At 51.9% G+C, this 16,574-nt stretch overlaps 1 protein-coding gene across 4 annotated transcripts in view; it reads right to left on the bottom strand.

The window, feature by feature from the left end:
• KAZN (kazrin, periplakin interacting protein) overlaps positions 1-16,574 on the bottom strand; it is a 265,843-nt gene that overhangs the window by 93,981 nt on the left and 155,288 nt on the right. For 3 of the 4 annotated variants that reach the window (XM_064172329.1, XM_064172332.1, XM_064172331.1), the window contains one exon: positions 8,451-8,628. In XM_064172329.1, coding sequence (XP_064028399.1) covers positions 8,451-8,628 — 178 coding nt within the window. Of the gene's footprint in view, positions 1-8,450; positions 8,629-9,286; positions 9,379-16,574 lie in introns of those variants that run through there. The other variant, XM_064172330.1, reaches the window with a different exon arrangement.

Below are 16,574 nucleotides of genomic sequence, written 5' to 3'. Positions count from 1 at the left end.
AGATCCATGCCAACCTTACTGTGGCAGCGCACTCCACCTTTATGTGGGCATCTTTGACCCTTTCCCATCACCTAAGTGATTCAAAAGCAAACTCTAGCTGCATGTCCTTAAAATCTGCAGCTGACCACACACCTGAGAAGCAAAGCTCTAGAGCACTGCCCGTGTCTCAGAGCAGACACAGCCCTGCCCGCTGCAGCTCTCCCACCTCACAGGTGCCAGAAATCCTAATGACAAAAGTCCACTTCTCACCAGGTTCTCCCTGCAAAAGCAGCTCCCTGCTGCAGCTCCTCCTCTGCAGTCAGCCAACAAGCAGAAAACTACCCTCAAAATCCACCCATTCCAAGTGGATCAGCCAGCCTGTGTCGCACAGTCACCTCTGTACCCATCCTGATTTCTCCTGGTAGGGATCTGGAGATGGACAGGGCTGACAAGATGAGAGAAAAAAGCAATTTATCAGGTTATTGAAAGCCACAGAGTCAGGGCCAAGCTCTGGGGCACTGGGATGTCAGGATGCCCCTGGGAGCCACTGCCTCTGGCCAGTGTCACACTCAATCATGATCAATACCTCTGCAACGTTGTTCTTACGCAGCAACACACTGTCCTTCACTAAAGCTTCTGTTATCTTAGGTTCCCTTGCTTCACAGCCTGTCACCATCACTCAACCTCAGCCCCAGGGGAAGCACCTCCAAAGCTTCATCCTTGCACCTCCAAGCATCCGATTACTCCCTCGGCCAGGAGTGCATGGAGGAGAACCTCGGGAAGAGATTTTCCTCCCCACTGCAACTCCTTCAAACAAACTGTCCACAAAAAGGACTTCAGCCAACTCTTCCAAAACAGTTATTCAATGTCTGTGCTGTGGGGGGAGAGCTCAGACCTGCTGCTTCTCTGTCCCTCCTGCTAACACAGCACTCTCCTCCAGTCATCAAAATATGCATTTCACAGAATCCCAGCAAGGTAGGGTTGGAAGGAAGGAACCTCTGGAGATCATCCAGACTGAGCCCCCTACTAAAGCAGGGCACCCACAGCAGCTTGCCCAGGATCACAATGGCCTGGGGGGTGTGGAACCTCTCCAGACAAGGAGACTCCACAGCCTCTCTGGCCAGCTCACTCTAGGGCTCCAGCACCCTCACAGCAAAGATTTTTCTGCATCACTCCAATCTCGGTGCCAGAGAACATCTGCTAATGTGTCTGGAGTAACAAAGAGCAAGCACTGGGGGGAAAAGGCTGTTCTTTTGGAGGATGCCTGGTTTCACCAGGGATTATGCAAGAGGTTCTGAACCTAACAGATACAACCATCATTAATCTGCACATTTTAGACTGGCACCTCTTTGTACCTCCCTCTGCCTGTCTGCAAGTCTGGCACCAAATGTCTTCACGGTTATGCTACAAACTGGGGAGTCCTCCTCCAGCTTCATAGCTGACTTGAGCTTACTAATGCTCAGGAGCTTCACTGAACCTCCTCTGGCCAGGCCCTAAAGGAATGACAATCTCAGTATGGCATACAGCAGTGGTGGATTGCAAGCTCTAGGTGAGAGGTTGGACTTAATGATCTAAAAGGTCTCTTCCAGCCTCAACAGCTCTGTACCACCACACTACCCAAGCCAGGTGAGGCTCTTGAATAGAGAAACTCCAGAAGGGGTATTTAAAATTCATGTCTCCCAAGAGTGAACTGCAGCAGGGACACAAAGTGCTCTCTGCAACCACTTCTTTGCATCTCAACCAGCCACATGAACGTTCCCAGCCCATGCACACAGCAATTGCTCCCACCCCATCAACTATGCAGTACAGAGATAAACTAAGTGGGAAATTATTAGGAAGAGGAATCACAGAGTTGTTTTGGTTGGAAAAGACCTCCAAGGCCATCAAGCCTAACGATCGACTTAAGACCACCATGGCCATTAAACCATGTCCCAAAGTACCAGATCCACACATATCTTAGTATTACAAGACCTTGACTTTGTGATAAGCACAGTGCAAAAATCACTTATGAGACCTGACTGGAGCAAGGCATCCAAATTCTTTGAGTTCATTTACAGGATTCAGCTCGCAAGCTCTGGAAGAACAAATAGCAGGGCAGACTTCTGGTCTGATGAAAATGGAGCATTATCAACAGCCTGAGATGATTACTCACAAACCAGCAACAGCAGAGAAATAACTGCCTGCCTCCTGGGCAGGAGTCAAAGTCTTTGCATTGTAGCTCTGATAGTGTACAGAGATCAAAGAGGAAAGGAGAAAACTCTATTTTAGGCTGTCATGAGCATAAAGGTCCTCTTGGCCCTTTAGCATCACCAAGACAAGACTGAAATCTTTCTCATGCTGCACATGTCCAGAATCACCACATAGCAAGGAGCAGAAATCCTTTATGCCAGGACCAGGGTGCTGCTCCTGCTCCTCTCCCAGTGGGGACTCTTGTCTGTGCAAACGCCTCCAGCCCCACCATGAGGGCCAGGCTCTGCACACCACAAGCCGGGACGTGGTGACCGCCACAGTGACGGCTCCGTGAGCCGAATGCCCACCCAAGCACTGGCCACAACACGCAGCCCTCGATCGCTCCTTACGTCTCCAGGCACTTCACCGACGTTCACTCATTCATTCAGGGGTTTTCCATCTAATGCTGGCAGGAGACTGAAGAGGCCTCCTAACTCAGCACAAGAAGATCTTGCACTCGGGCTTTGGATTGCCCCACAGGTTTGTTCTAACTCAAACCACTACTCCAGCTACTCAACAGCATCCTGCCTTGGATTGGCAATAGTGTGACCAGCAGGTCCAGGGAAGTAATTGTCCTCCTGTACTGGGCACTGGTGAGGTCATGCCTAAAATACTGGGTTCAGTTTTAGGCCACTCACTCCAAGAACAACACTGAGGGACTCAAATGTGTCAAAGAAAGGTAATGAAGCTGGTGAAGAGTTGTGAGAACAGATCTGGTGAAGAGCAGCTCAGGGACCTGGGGTTGTTCAGTCTAGAGAAAAGAAAGCCAATAGGAAACCTTCTGAGTCTCCACAACTCCCTGAAAGGAGGCTGGAGCCAGGGATGGGTTAATCTCTTCTCCCAGACAGCACAAAATGTCCTCAAGTTGCACTAGGGGAGGTTTAGGCAGGACAGGAGGAACAATTTATTTCCTGACAGAGTGCTCAGGCATCAGACCAGGCTGCCCAAGGCAGTGGTGGAGTCACCATCCCTGGAGGTGTTAAAAAACTGTGTGGACATTTCACTTCAGGACATGGTTTCATGGACATGGTGGTGTTGGGTGGATGGTTGGACTGGATGCTCTTAGAGATCTTTTGTAACCTTAACGATTCTGTGATTCTACACTAAAAGTACAGAGCTCTGTCTGTGCACCTGCATGCTCATCCTCATCATCATCACCACCAGCACCCTGGTCCAGACACAGGGCACAGGCACATCTTTTGCTTGCAGTTCATCCAGCCAATATTAATTCCACCTAGGACTCAAACACGAGGGTGCCAATACACAGCTCCAGCGACAGTACCAAGAGCTGCCTATAATTGCTGTGCTAAGCACCAGGGACATGAAGTATTGATTTCCACCCTGGTCTGCATCCAGGCTTAGACAGAGGCTGCAACCAAAATCCTTCTTCCAGCAAACTCACCATTTAAAATAAAGCCTCTCAGGACTGAGAGGCTTTAATGATCAACACTCACACCAGGGGCTGCAATAATACACAAGTTTCATTCCTGCCTATCCACACCCCCCAACATCCTCCCCACACTCCTCCTTCTTTGATGAACTCATTGAATCAGAGAATTGTTTGGACTGGAAAAGACTTCTAAAGAAGATCATCAAGTCCAACTATCAACCCATCACTACCATGCCTACCAAACCACAACCTGAAGTGCGAAGTCTACATGTTTTTTTGGACACCTCCAAGGGATGGGAACTCCATCACCTCCCTGGGCAGCCTGTTCAATGCTTGAAATTCTTCCATTTTTGGTTGAAATAACAAAATCCAGGCTCTGGAAGCCTACTTCACTGATGCAAAAATAGGGCACAACAGCAGAGGGATGTGTCAGGGTGCACAAAGAGGGCAGAGTTATCACCTCCAGCTGTCTCAGGGCTGCACCACAATTACACCAACATCGTGAGTCCCAAACTCAGTGTTAATTACTGGTGGAGCACAGCATGGTGACACACACTGACCTCCTTCTGCATAGCTTAGGACTGACCTGCAGAGCCGAGATCACCAAGATCTTTCCTACACCAAGATGATAATTCCGCCAGCACCACATCAGATCCCTCCTGCACACCCGTCGTCACCAGCAGACTCCCATCAGCACTGGCAGGTAAGCAGCTGCCCACCCAATTCACCAGCCCCCCACCTTCCCTTGATGTATTTCCATCAATCCAACAGCTTGGCAAGCCTCCCACTAAGGAGACACAGGCAGCAGAGCTATTCAGAGACTCTTGCTTGCACCTCCTGAATGCAGTCTCCAAACTCTTGAGGAACAGCATAAGGCTCACTACAGCTATCTTGGGCTTGCCCATACAAACAGGGAGTGACGCAGGAGAGATTCATGGCAGCATATAAACAATCACACCAAGTTCCTGGGGGGGAACCCAAAACAAAATGATTGAACCAGTGAGAGTTTGTGGAGACTGAGGGCTCTCTCCCCACCCCAGGCTGGGAGAGCTGGGGCTGTTCAGCTTGGAGAAGAAAAGGCTCCACGGAGACCACAGAGCAGTTTTCTAGTATTTGAAGGGGGCTACAGGAAAACTGGGGAGAGACTTCAGACAGGAGCTTGGTAGTGGTGGGACAAGAGGGAATGGGCTGACACTTGAGGAGGGGAGATTGAGACTAGGCATTAGGAAGAGGGTGGTGAGCCACTGGCACAGGTTACCTAGGGAGGTTGTGGATGCTCCCTCCCTGGAGGGGTTCAAGGTCAGGTTGGGTAAGGGCAGCAACCTGGGCTGGTGGGAGGTGTCCCTGCCCATGGCAGAGGAGTGAAACCAGATGATCTTTAAAGTTCCTTTCAATCCAAGCCTTTCTAGGATTCTCCTCAAAATAAGGTGCTTTAGGTGCAATTTTACACTTAACTGGGTGCCTTCTGTGGCACCACCAGTGGTATATGGCTGGATAAATCACACCTTAAACTTGTGAGAAAGGAACAAAACCACACCAACAGTGATAAGGCCATGGTGTCACATCCCAGTAGGGAAGCATCCTCTCCCCTAGCTCTGAGATACCAGCATGCTAAACCAGCCTCAGGGTAGGGGAGACGGGGTGGCTTGACCCCTCCAGCAACCTCAGCAGCCAACTAAGATACTGCTCCTGCAGGCAGCTGAAGATGGGACCACTCATCGCCACCAGTCACAGGGACCCTACAGAACATAGAATCACACAATGGTTTAGGTTGAAAGGGACCTCAAAGCTCATCCAGTTCCAACACCTCCCACTAGAACAGGTCACTCAAGGCCTCATCCAACCTGGCCTTGAACACCTCCTGCGCCAGTGTCTCACCACCCTCACTGGAAAGAACTTCTTCCTAGCATCCAGTTTCAATCTCCCCTCTGCCAATTTAAACCCATTCCTCCCCGTCCTGTCATTACAAGACCTTGTCAAGAGTCCCTCCCCAGCCCTCCTGCAGCCCCATTGTCCTCATAGGAGAGGTGCTCCAGAGCACAGGTGGTTATGGTCATCAAGCAGAAACACACAGTCTTTGGGGAACACGTCAGGTTTCTTCAGCATTGTTACAGCAGAACATTTCTTCTCACAAATCACAGAAGCATTCAGGCTGGAAAAGCCTCTCATGACCACAAAGCCCAACCCAGAACCCTACTCTACAAGGTGCATCCTAAACTACATCCCCGAAGCACCACATCCAAACGACTTTTAAACACATCCAGGGTTGGTGACCCAACCACCTCCCTGGGCAGCTCATTCCAGTGCCTGACCACTCTTGCTGGGAAAGAATGTTTCCTAATGCCTCGTCTAGCCCTACCCAGCGGCAGCTTGAGGCCATTCCCTCTTGTTCTATCACTATTTACCTTTGAGAAGAGACCAGCACCAAGCTCTCCACCTCCTCCTTTCAGGTAGCTGCAGACAGCCATGAGGTCTCCCCTCAGCCTGCTCTGTTTCACACTAACCAGCTCCAGCTCCCTCAGTTGCTCCTCATCAACTTTATTCTCCAGGCCCTTCCCCAGCTTCCTTGCCCTCCTCTGCACTTGCTCCAGCACCTCCACATCCTACTTGTAATGAGGTGCCCAAAACTGAACAGAACACACCAGCATAGAGTACAAGGGGACAATCCCCACTCCCGCTGGACACAGCATTTCTTATCCCAGACAGGATGCCATTGGCTTTCTTTGCCACCTGGGCACACTGCTTGTTCACATTCAGCTGCTTGTCAATTCCAACTCCCAGGTCCCTTTCTACAGCTTTCCAGCCGCATTGCTTGGGACTGTTGTGGCCTAAGTGCAGGACCTGGCATTTGGCCTTGTTGAAGCTCATGTTCTCCAGCATGCTGGCAATAAGTGAACCCAAAGAGAAGTTTATCCATCACTCAAGAGATCAGGAAACCTCCAAAGAGGAATGAAGAGAAACCCTGACCCTTAGAGACCCTGTGAGTGTCGCTCCCATGCTGCAGGGATGAAGGCATTGCCCCTCTGCAGAAACACACACACCTTTCCCAAGCTTTCCCAGAGAAGGGGAGCAGAGCACAGCCACAGGCACCACAGCCTACTCCAGCAGCCAGAGGGCTTTCCCAGCTGGAACACTGCATTTCCACGCTGCAATGCTCTCCGCAGCATCTCACCAGCTGCATTCCCAAGCTCAGCTCTGGTGGGGGGAGGCCGAAGGTATCCTCCTCCTACCCTGTCAGATGATTTGTATAAGAGCAAGCACCTTAGGGGGCTGGTTCAGATGATCCCAATGCACATCAGTTCTGGCAATACCTAACCACATGCCTAACTTTACTCCTCATGCAGCTACAGCTCTGCTAGATCCATCTCTGGCCACCCAAGAAACCCCACCTGATGATAACGACAGATGAACTTTGTTTAATCAAATTCACACACTCCCCCCACTACCAAAGCAGCCCCACACAAAACATTGGATGGTACAACCTCCTTCTTCTCCCCTCTCCAATTAATCCCTCTAAATCAATCTGCTTATCACCGCCAAGAGCATCATCAGCATCCTGCCAGGAGCAGCGATGCCCACAAAGAGCTACACCACCTTTTAAAAGCCACAGCTTAAGCTGCTCTGTCACACCCAATCTCCACGCCAGGAGCCACTCGCAGTACGTCCTAAGTAACAAGCAAATAACAACACCTGACATGTATATCATGCAGGTGTAAATTCAGCCACCGGGAAAGGTTCATGCTTGATTCTGCTCTGCCACCAAAGGCTGCCCCGGGGTCTTGCAAGCTTACAATTATTTAGTGAGTCAAGACAGATTTTTTTTTTAAGTAACAGTGATAGCAACACCACTTTGGGTAACAGGAAGCAGTGAATCTCAACCAGGCAGGAGCCAGACCCCACTAAAAGCACTGCAGGAATATTTGGGGACCCTGATTTTTAACCTCCATGAGTAGGAATCACCCAAAAATCACCATAAATCACCAAAAATCACTCCCCCTACACCCTCTTTTCCACTCTCAGCTTCCACTAACTAACAGCTGCTACAACTTTGTTAGGGGTTGCAGAATGGGGGAGGAATGGGGGTGGAATGTGTGCCTGCCTTTCACCCCAAGTTAATAAAGCACTTGCCTTAGATATGGGTATTTTGGGTGTCCCCGCAGCCCTGCTCGGCTCCAGGCTCCCGCAGGGGGTGGTGGAGCGTTTGCCTCCTAGTGCCCTGGGACAAGCCTGGTCCTGGCTCCACTGAGAGGGGAGTGCCCAGATCGCGGCTGTAACATGGCTGCTGTGCTACCCAGTTATGAAACTGGAGTGGGAGCTGGGGTACTGGGGACAGGTGACGGACGGGGAGGTCAGGGGCGCCAGAGGGAGTCGTGGTGCTGGGCCAGGGGTGGGGTTGTGGGGAAGGGCGAGTTGAGCAATGGGATGGGGGATGCAGAATTGGGAGTATGGGATGGGGATGAGGGGTTGTATGCGGAGGGTGCTCCTGCTCGGGCTGAGAGGCGCTGGAGCGAGAAAAAAAAAAAGCTCAAAGGAAACTGGGGGACAGGTTACAAAAACGGAATTTAAGGGTGGTAGTAGAGGAATCTGGAACTAGAGAATGGAACTGGGAGCCGGCGGGCGGGAACCGGGTCGCAAAGGGTGTAACTAGGAACCAGCGGATGGCAACTGGGTCCGCTGGGTACAACTGCGGGTGGTAACCGGGTCCGCACGGGTACAACTGGGAACCAGCGGGAGGCACTGGGAAGCAGTTTCGCTCCGATCCCCACCCCCTCCCCTCTCCGCAACAAGCCCCCAACAGAAAATCGTTCCGAAGAGCGACGCTAACGCCGGATCCCCGCGGCGCGGCACCCACCTTGCGCGCTGTGCGGGCCGTGCTCCATGGCCGGCTCGCTGCCCAGCTCCGCCAGCCGCCGGCCGGTGGCGGCCAGCTCAGCCCGCAGCGCCGTCACCTCCTGGCCCGCCGCCTGCAGCGCCCCGTCGATGCGCAGCGCCAGCTGCTTGTTGTCGTCCATCATGTGCAGGATTTTGGCCTGGGGGAGGGAGGGAGGAAGAGGAGGAGAGAGGTGAGAGAGAGGAAGCGGCATGGAAGGGGGGGGGTGTGTGTGTGAGGCGGGCAGGAGGCTGGGCCCGGGGGTGGGGGGGGAAAGGGGCTGCCTGAAGGGGAGCGGGGAGAGGACGGGAGGAGGGGCCTGGGGAGAGGGTGGGGCGAGGGGAGGGGGCTGGGGCAGGGGGGTGCAAAGAGGGAGTCCGTGGAAAGGGAGATGAAAAGCGGGGTGTGAAGGAAGGGTCTGTGCAAGGGGGGAGGTGCAAATGGGGGGGATCAGTGTAAAAAGGGGGAGGTATGTGCAAGGAGGGGGGCTGCAAAGAGGGTGAGTGTGCAAGGGGGGGATCCGTGTAAGGGAGGTGCAAACGGGGGTGCGTGTGCAAGGGAGGATTAAGAGAGTAGGGTAGCGCTGGGGGAAGCGATGGGAAGAGAGCTCACGGCGGGGGGAGCTGTGCAAATCCGGAGGTGCAAAGGGGAGAGGAGCTGTACAAGGGGGTGCAAAGGTAAGGAGCGGGGGGGAGGGGGGGGGAGGGGGGACGTGCAAAGGAGATCTGTACAGAAGGAGGTGCACAGGGGAGCGGGGCTGAACAAGGGGCAGAGATAAGGGGGTGAGCGGGATGTTGGGAAAGGGGGTTTCCCCCTACCTGTTGCCTCCCCCGGCAGCCCAGGCAGGGCCGCAGCGGAGGCGAGCGCGCTTCGGCCGAGGGCATCCGCGGCGCTACGCGGCATTACGCGGCTGCCGCGGGGGCGGGTCCCCGCTGCGCGGGGCGGGCAAGCGAACTGAGGGTAGGGAGTGGTGGGGGTGGCGGTGAAAACGGGGGGCGCACGCACACGACACCACACAGAGCCCTGCGGCATCGCTGCCTTTACAGCGAGGTTTCCCTTTCCCACCCTCCCCGGGAAGTGAAGCGGTGCTGCGCGGCTGCGGAAAGTGCTGCAGTGGCTGCGGTGCGCTGAGCATCCCACTCATTAAAGTGCCTTTCTGCTAAATGGGCTGGGGTTCAGCGCAGTGCGTGGCCGTAGCCCAAGCTGTGAGCAGCAGGTGGAGGTGCAATAGGCTCCAAAATCCCCCCGCCCCCGGCAGGATTTTTGGATTAGGGGGGAAGAGGAATCTCTGCACTGTCAGAGAGGTTAATGTGAGAGTCCCAGCACTGGGGGTTCCTGTGGCACCGGCCCAGGGTGAAACACGCAGGATTACTTGGTGTGATCGCTGGGTGGCTGCTAGAGGGAGCGCTGATGTCTTTTGCTCTGCCTTAATGGATGCCTCTGAGGGATCAACTCATCTGCTCGCCATGGCATGGGCTGCAGCAAGCTGCAGTGCTGTCAGTCTCCCCAGGGCAGCCAGGGAGAGGAATCATGGAATTGTTCCAGTTGGAAAAGACCTCTAAGATCATCCAGTCCAACCAAGCTAGGAGCAGGTGTTGATCTGTTGGAAGGTAGGAGAGCCCTGCAGAGGGACCTGGACAGGCTGGATGGGTGGGCAGAGGCCAATGAGATGAGATTTAACAAGGCCAAGTGCAGGGTTCTGCACTTTGGCCACAACAACCCCAAGCAGCGCTATAGGCTGGGGACTGAGTGGCTGAGAGCAGCCAGGAGGAAAGGGACCTGGGGGTACTGATAGACAGTAAGCTGAAGATGAGCCAGCAGTGTGCCCAGGTGGCCAAGAGAGCCAATGGCATCCTGGCCTGCATCAGGAACAGTGTGGCCAGTAGGACAAGGGAGGTTCTTCTTCCCCTGTACTCAGCACTGGTCAGGCCACACCTTGAGTACTGTGTCCAGTTCTGGGCCCCTCAATTCAAGAAAGATGTTGAGGTGCTGGAACATGTCCAGAGAAGGGCAACAAAGCTGGCGAGGGGCCTGGAGCACAAATCCTATGAGGAGAGGTTGAGGGAGCTGGGCCTGTTTAGCCTGCAGAAGAGGAGGCTCAGGGGTGATCTTATTACTCTCTACAACTACCTGAAGGGGCATTGTAGCCAGGTGGGGGGTGGCCTCTTCTCCCAGGTAACCAGCAATAGAACAAGGGGACACAGTCTCAAGTTATGCCAGGGTAGGTCTAGGCTGGATGTTAGGAGGAAGTTCTTCACAGAGAGAGTGATTTCCCATTGGAATGGGCTGCCCAGGGAGGTGGTGGAGGCACTGTCCCTGGGGGTCTTCAGGAAAAGACTGGATGAGACACTTAGTGCCATGGTCTAGTTGATTGGATAGGGCTGAGTGATAGGTTGGACTGGATGATCTTGGAGGTCTCTTCCAACCTGGTTGATTCTATGATATGGCCATTAAACCATGTCCCCAAGTGGCACATCCACATGTTTCTTGAATGCTTCCATGTACAGTGACTCCACCACCTCCCTGTGAAGGTTCCATCCCCACCCAGAGGAAGAAGGGCTGCTCTGGAAAGCATGGCTTGCATGGCTGCACCTCCCCAAATCATCCCCAGCTTCCAAAAGCTGTTCTGCCTGTCCCTACCTGAGCCATCAGCATCATTAAAAGTTTACACATGGGGTTAGGAACCAGGCAGCAGACCCCTGCCCCCGGCAGCAGGCTGTGTGCACAGAGAATCACAGAATGAGTTAGAAGGGACCTTGAAGGTCTGGTTCCAACCCCTTTACCATGAGCAGGGACAGCTTCTGCTAGACCAGGTTCACAGGACCACAGCAACATAGGATGTCAGGGGTTGGAAGGGACTCAAAGAGATCATCAAGTCCAGCCTCCCCTGCCAGAGCAGAGACAGCTCCTGCAAGACCAGGTTGCTCAAAGCCTGGTCTTAAACACTTCCAGGGAGGAGTCATCCACAGCTTCTCCAGGTAACACGATCCAATGTCTCACCACTCTCACTGTGAAGAGCTTCTTACTGCCCAATCTAGATCTACCCTGCTCCAGCTTCCAGCCATTGTCCCTTGTCTTATCGCCGCATGCCCTTACGAAAGTAAACCCTCTCCAGCTCCCTTGTAGCCCCCTTCAGGTGCTTCTCAATGCCCTATGGAAGTGAGTGGGTGTTGGAAGCAGAGCAAAGAAGTGCTCTTGCCAAAGGAAAAGCCAGAGAAAGATCACAGTGCCTAAGGAAAGAGGGAGAACAACAGTACTTATCATGCCCATAAAAATGGCTAAACCCTCCAATATTTGCTTAAACTTGGACTTGTGGCTGAACAAGACGAGAATTTGGGGCAATTCCTTCAACCACAGGATGCTCCTTCTGCTTCACCACTGGTACTGCAAAGACCTTAGCCAAAATGTGGTAAAAATACTCCAGAAAGGTCTTCCCTTCTCCAAAAGCTGACTCTGCCAGAGGCTTGACATTAGACAATGCTGCAGCATGTCACCACCTCCTGATGTGATGGTCCCCAGGGAGTGCTGGGATGGGGCTCTCCAGAAGCAGAGGGGTTTGCTGTATCCCTAGGAAGTGCTTAGGAACAGAAGTCAGGTGATTCTGTCATGTCTGTGCTGAAAAATGATGCTAAGGTCAGGCTGTGTCCCTCAAAACATCAGACCTAGTCTGAGGCACAGGTACGGCTGCTGAAGCACATGGTTCAGTGGCAGCATTGTGAGCTCCAGGTGAGCAGCTGGACTTGATGACCTCAGAGGTCTCTTCCAACCTCAACAGTTCCATGACTCTATGTCTATGGGTGGAAAAGGTCTGTTTTCCTTAAGGAATTCCCAAAGGACACAGTCTCAAGTTGTTCCGGGGGAGGCCTGGGCTGGATGTTAGGAGGAAGTTGTTGCCAGAGAGAGTGATTTGCATTGGAATGGGCTGCCCAAGGAGGTGGTGAAGTCCCTGGAGGTGTTCAAACAAAGCCTGGCTGGGGCACTCAGTGCCATGGTCTGGTTGACTGGACAGGACTGCGTGCTAGGTTGGACTGGCTGGGGCACTCAGTGCCATGATCTGTTTGATTGGACAGGGCTGGGTGCTAGGTTGGACTGGGTATGCTTGGAGGTCTCTTCCAACCTGCTTGATTCTATGATTCTATGGTAGGCAAAGAACCCACAAGAAGCACAAATGCCATTTTAGAAAGTCTTTCTCTCTCACTTCTGCAGCCAACCCTGAAGGAGATAAAATGTTATTTTACAGTGGATGTAGCAACTGGATTCTAATAAAGATAAATACCCTGTTTCATGTCTGATTTGCATGAGTATTTGCTGCAAACTGCACCTACAAAGGAGGGAATCACTTAAGCAACCAGATAACCCAAACATGCAACCGCTGCGTGTGCAAAACTTAACTCCCTGCACTGCAGTGAAACCTCCGCTTCAGCAGAAAGGAACTCAGCTTCCAAATGCAGCCATGTTATGTCTATCATTCAAAAATAAAAGTGGTTAAAACTGATTTGTGCCTTCCAAGAACCCTTTCAGCTGCTGAAGCAAAGTCCAAATTATGCTTCTTAATCTAACCTTAATAATAGACCAGTTGAGTCGCTGTGCTGGCAGTGCTGGAATCTTGATAATGTACTGATGGAGGAGAATTGCTACAGCAGTTCTTGTGCTGGTTAAAAATGTATTTCTTAAAAGCTGGCTGTGGCCTCGCTATGGCCTCATCCCTAAACTAATAACCTTGCTTAAGAAAAAAAATCTTCTTTATTATCTTCCTTATTACGTAGAATCAGACAATTGCTTCAGATGGAAAAGACCTCCATGGTCACTGAGTCCAACCATCAAGCTAACAGCACCATGCCCACTCAAACGTGTCCCCAGGTTTCTTGAATGCCTCCAGGGATGGGGACTCCACCACCCTCCCTGGGTGTCCTGTTCCAGTGCCTGATTTTAAGTCCTTAGGAGATTTCCCCTGGAGACACCTGGGAAGATGTTCTCCCTTTCTGCATCCCTCCTTATATTGTTACTAAGGAAATGGTTGTGTCCATGTGAAATTGATTTTGAGCTCTCAAAGCAGGATTTGTTTTCTCCCAGTTTCTGCCTAGATGGAGCATGGGATCATAATCACAGAACTGTTAAGGTTGGAAAAGACCTTTGAGATCATTAAGTCCAACAGCTCACCTAGAGGTCACAGTCCCACCACTCCTGCTAAGCCACTACCACTAACCCATGTCCTTCAGCACCACATCCATTTGTCTCTTAAAACCCTCTATGGATGGCGAGTCCACCACCTCTCTGAGCAGCCTGTTCCCATGCCTGAATGTCACAGCAATCCAGAGATACCAGCTGACAGAGCTGGAAGAACATGAGTGGTGAGGGCATGAGATCATGAGGGGACAACTGTGGGGCAGACAAGGGTTTTCCACTGGGGTGGTGGCTGGGTTTACATCCCCCACCCCAAGTCTGCCTGCAGTGTCACCCTGGTTCTGAGACAAAGGTTACCCATACAGCTCAGAAAAGTGCTAATCTTTGCCTCAGAAGCAGAACTGCCTTTACGAGGGAAGGGTTGGAAGCATCACCAAGCTGTGCATTTGAAGTGTGATACCTGAGGGCTCTTTTGGACTATCCTGCCCATTTAGAAGGCCAAGGCTTTGCTGAAACCTTCAAAACTGGGATGCAATGAAGCATTAGGAAGGAATTTGGCTTCCTCCCCTTTCTCCTGCTAGTTCTGAATTAACAAAAAATTAATTTAGAAGCTAATTAAATGGCCAAAAATAGAAACACAATAGTTCCCCAAATGGCTTTGCTTTCTTTTTCTAATTCAAGCATTTACCAGGAGCTACACAGCTATGCAGCAAGTCATATCCCTAAGAGATGGGAATCCCCAGCCACGCAGAGAGGCACAGACAGGTTAGAAATCACAGCATAACTGAACTGGTTTGGCCTGGAGAGACCTTAGGATCACTGAGCCCAACTATTAACCCAACACTACCAGGTCACCACAAAATTATGTTCCTCAGCACCACATCTCCACAGCTTTGAACCCCTCCAGGGACAGGGACTCCATCACTGCCCTGAGCAGCCTGTTCCAAGGTTTGACCACCCTTCTGGGGAAGAAACTGTTCCTCATGTTCAACCTAAACCTCCCCAGGTGCAACTGGAAGCCATTTCCTCTTGTTCTATCTCTTGTTACTAGGGAGAAGAGACCAACTCTTGCCTGGCTCCAAACTCCTTCCATGGAGGTTTGGTGGGGCTGGGCTAGATGATTTCTAAAGGTTTTTTTCAATCCAATTCATTCTGTGATTCTATTATTTGTAGAGAGGGAGGCCTCCCCTCAGCCTCCTTTTTTTGCAGGCTGAGCAACCCCAGGCCCCTCAGCTGCTCCTCATCAGACCTGTTCCTCAGACCCTTCACCAGCTTTGCTGTCCATCTCTGGTTCCATCAACACCACAATGCCTTTCTTGGAGCAAGCAACAGTGATCACAGAAACATTCTTGACTTGATTCAATTAAATAATTTCTTTTCCAATTAAATAATCAGCCAGGATTTAATAGAACTGAATTTCAAGGTGTCATCTCAGAGAGTGATGACCTCTGTGGTGGGGGAAGGCTTATGTAAATTCTGCTGATGGCTCTTTATCTGCTTGTGGTTCACTTCCATCCCCCCCCAAATTAAATTGCCTTCTGTCAGTATATTTACATTATTTCTCATCTACTCCATGGATCTCTGCTTCCAGCAACAACTCCCAGCTGAAAAGGTTGTGAATATCACTAGCTTCTTTCAACACATCCTCAGGAATTGACCTGGGCTTGGAAAGCAGAGTGCCAGAGATGGGGGTTTGAGCATGTCTCGAGGCCAGTGCTGTCCTGGAGCTCCTCTCCACTGTGGAATTTCCATCCAAGTTACAATATTGTTAAGCCCAGAATCCCAGCATGGTGGGGTCAGATGGAACCTCTGGAGATCATCCTGTCAAAGCCTCCTGCTAAAGCAAGGCACCCACAGCAGCTTGCTCAGGATCACAGTGGCCAGGGGGGGTTGGAATCTCTCCAGAGGAGACTCCACAACCTCTCTGGGCAGCCTGTGCCAGGCCTCCAGCACCCTCACACCAAACAAGTGTTTCCTCATATCCAAATGAAACCTCCTGGATTCCAGTTTGTGTCCACGGCCTCTTGTCCTGTCACTGGCACCACTAACAAGAGTCTGGCCCCAGCCTCTCCCTCCCACCCTTCAGCTCCTGCTGAGCATTGCTCAGATGCCCTCTGGGGCTGCTCTTCTGCAGGCTCAACAGCCTCAGGGCTCTAAGCCTTTGCTTCTCACAGAACTGCTCCAGGCCCCTCAGCAGCTTTGTAGCCTCCAATGAACTCTCTCCAGTGGATCCCTCTTGCTTTCGGACTGGGGAGCCGAGCCCTGAACACAGGACTCCAGATGTCATCTTACCAGGGAAGAGTAAAGATGTAGGAGAACCTCTCCTGACCTACTGTCCATGCTCTTCTCCACACACTCCAGGGCACCACTGGCCTTCCTGGCCACAAGGGCACATTGCTGGCTCATGGGCAAGTTGTTGCCAACCAGAACTCCCAGCTCTTAGCTTGCCCTGGTTGAACCTCATGAGGTTCTTCTCCCCAGCTCTCCAGCCTGGCCAGGTCTGGCTGAATGGCAGCACAGCCTGTGGTGTGCCTGCCCCTCCTCCCAGTTTTGGATCACCAGCAGAGAGGCTGAGCATCCTCTCTGTCCCTTCATCCAGGCTGAAGATACCTGCTGAGGTTCCCCTCTACAAAGATCACATTTAGCTGTATTTTTAGAACTTCATTTGCCCTCCTTTCTCACTCTCAAAGTCCTGAGCTCCAGCTCTTCTCCTTGTCAGCTGGAGCATCTCAACACAAGTCTCACTGCAGTGTTTGTTCTGCGCTGCAGCTGAAATTTGTTTTAAGTGCTAAGTTATTAAAGGAAGGTTAAAGAGAGCTGAAGATGGGCAGCTTAAAAAGGTGGGTAGCAGCTCTGTTTGGCCCTGCCATGCTGCAGTGAGATGTTTCCCCCTCTCCATTTCTTTGCTAGTGAAAAGCACCTGGTGACCTTCCGGTTCTGCTTGTGCCTCAGGACCAGGGAAACAAACCCATTAATGTTTCT

The sequence above is a fragment of the Pogoniulus pusillus genome, chromosome 36 (assembly GCF_015220805.1).
Source record: "Pogoniulus pusillus isolate bPogPus1 chromosome 36, bPogPus1.pri, whole genome shotgun sequence".
In the NCBI taxonomy this organism is placed as follows: Eukaryota; Metazoa; Chordata; class Aves; order Piciformes; family Lybiidae; genus Pogoniulus; species Pogoniulus pusillus.
This window is presented reverse-complemented; position numbering and strand designations above follow the sequence as displayed.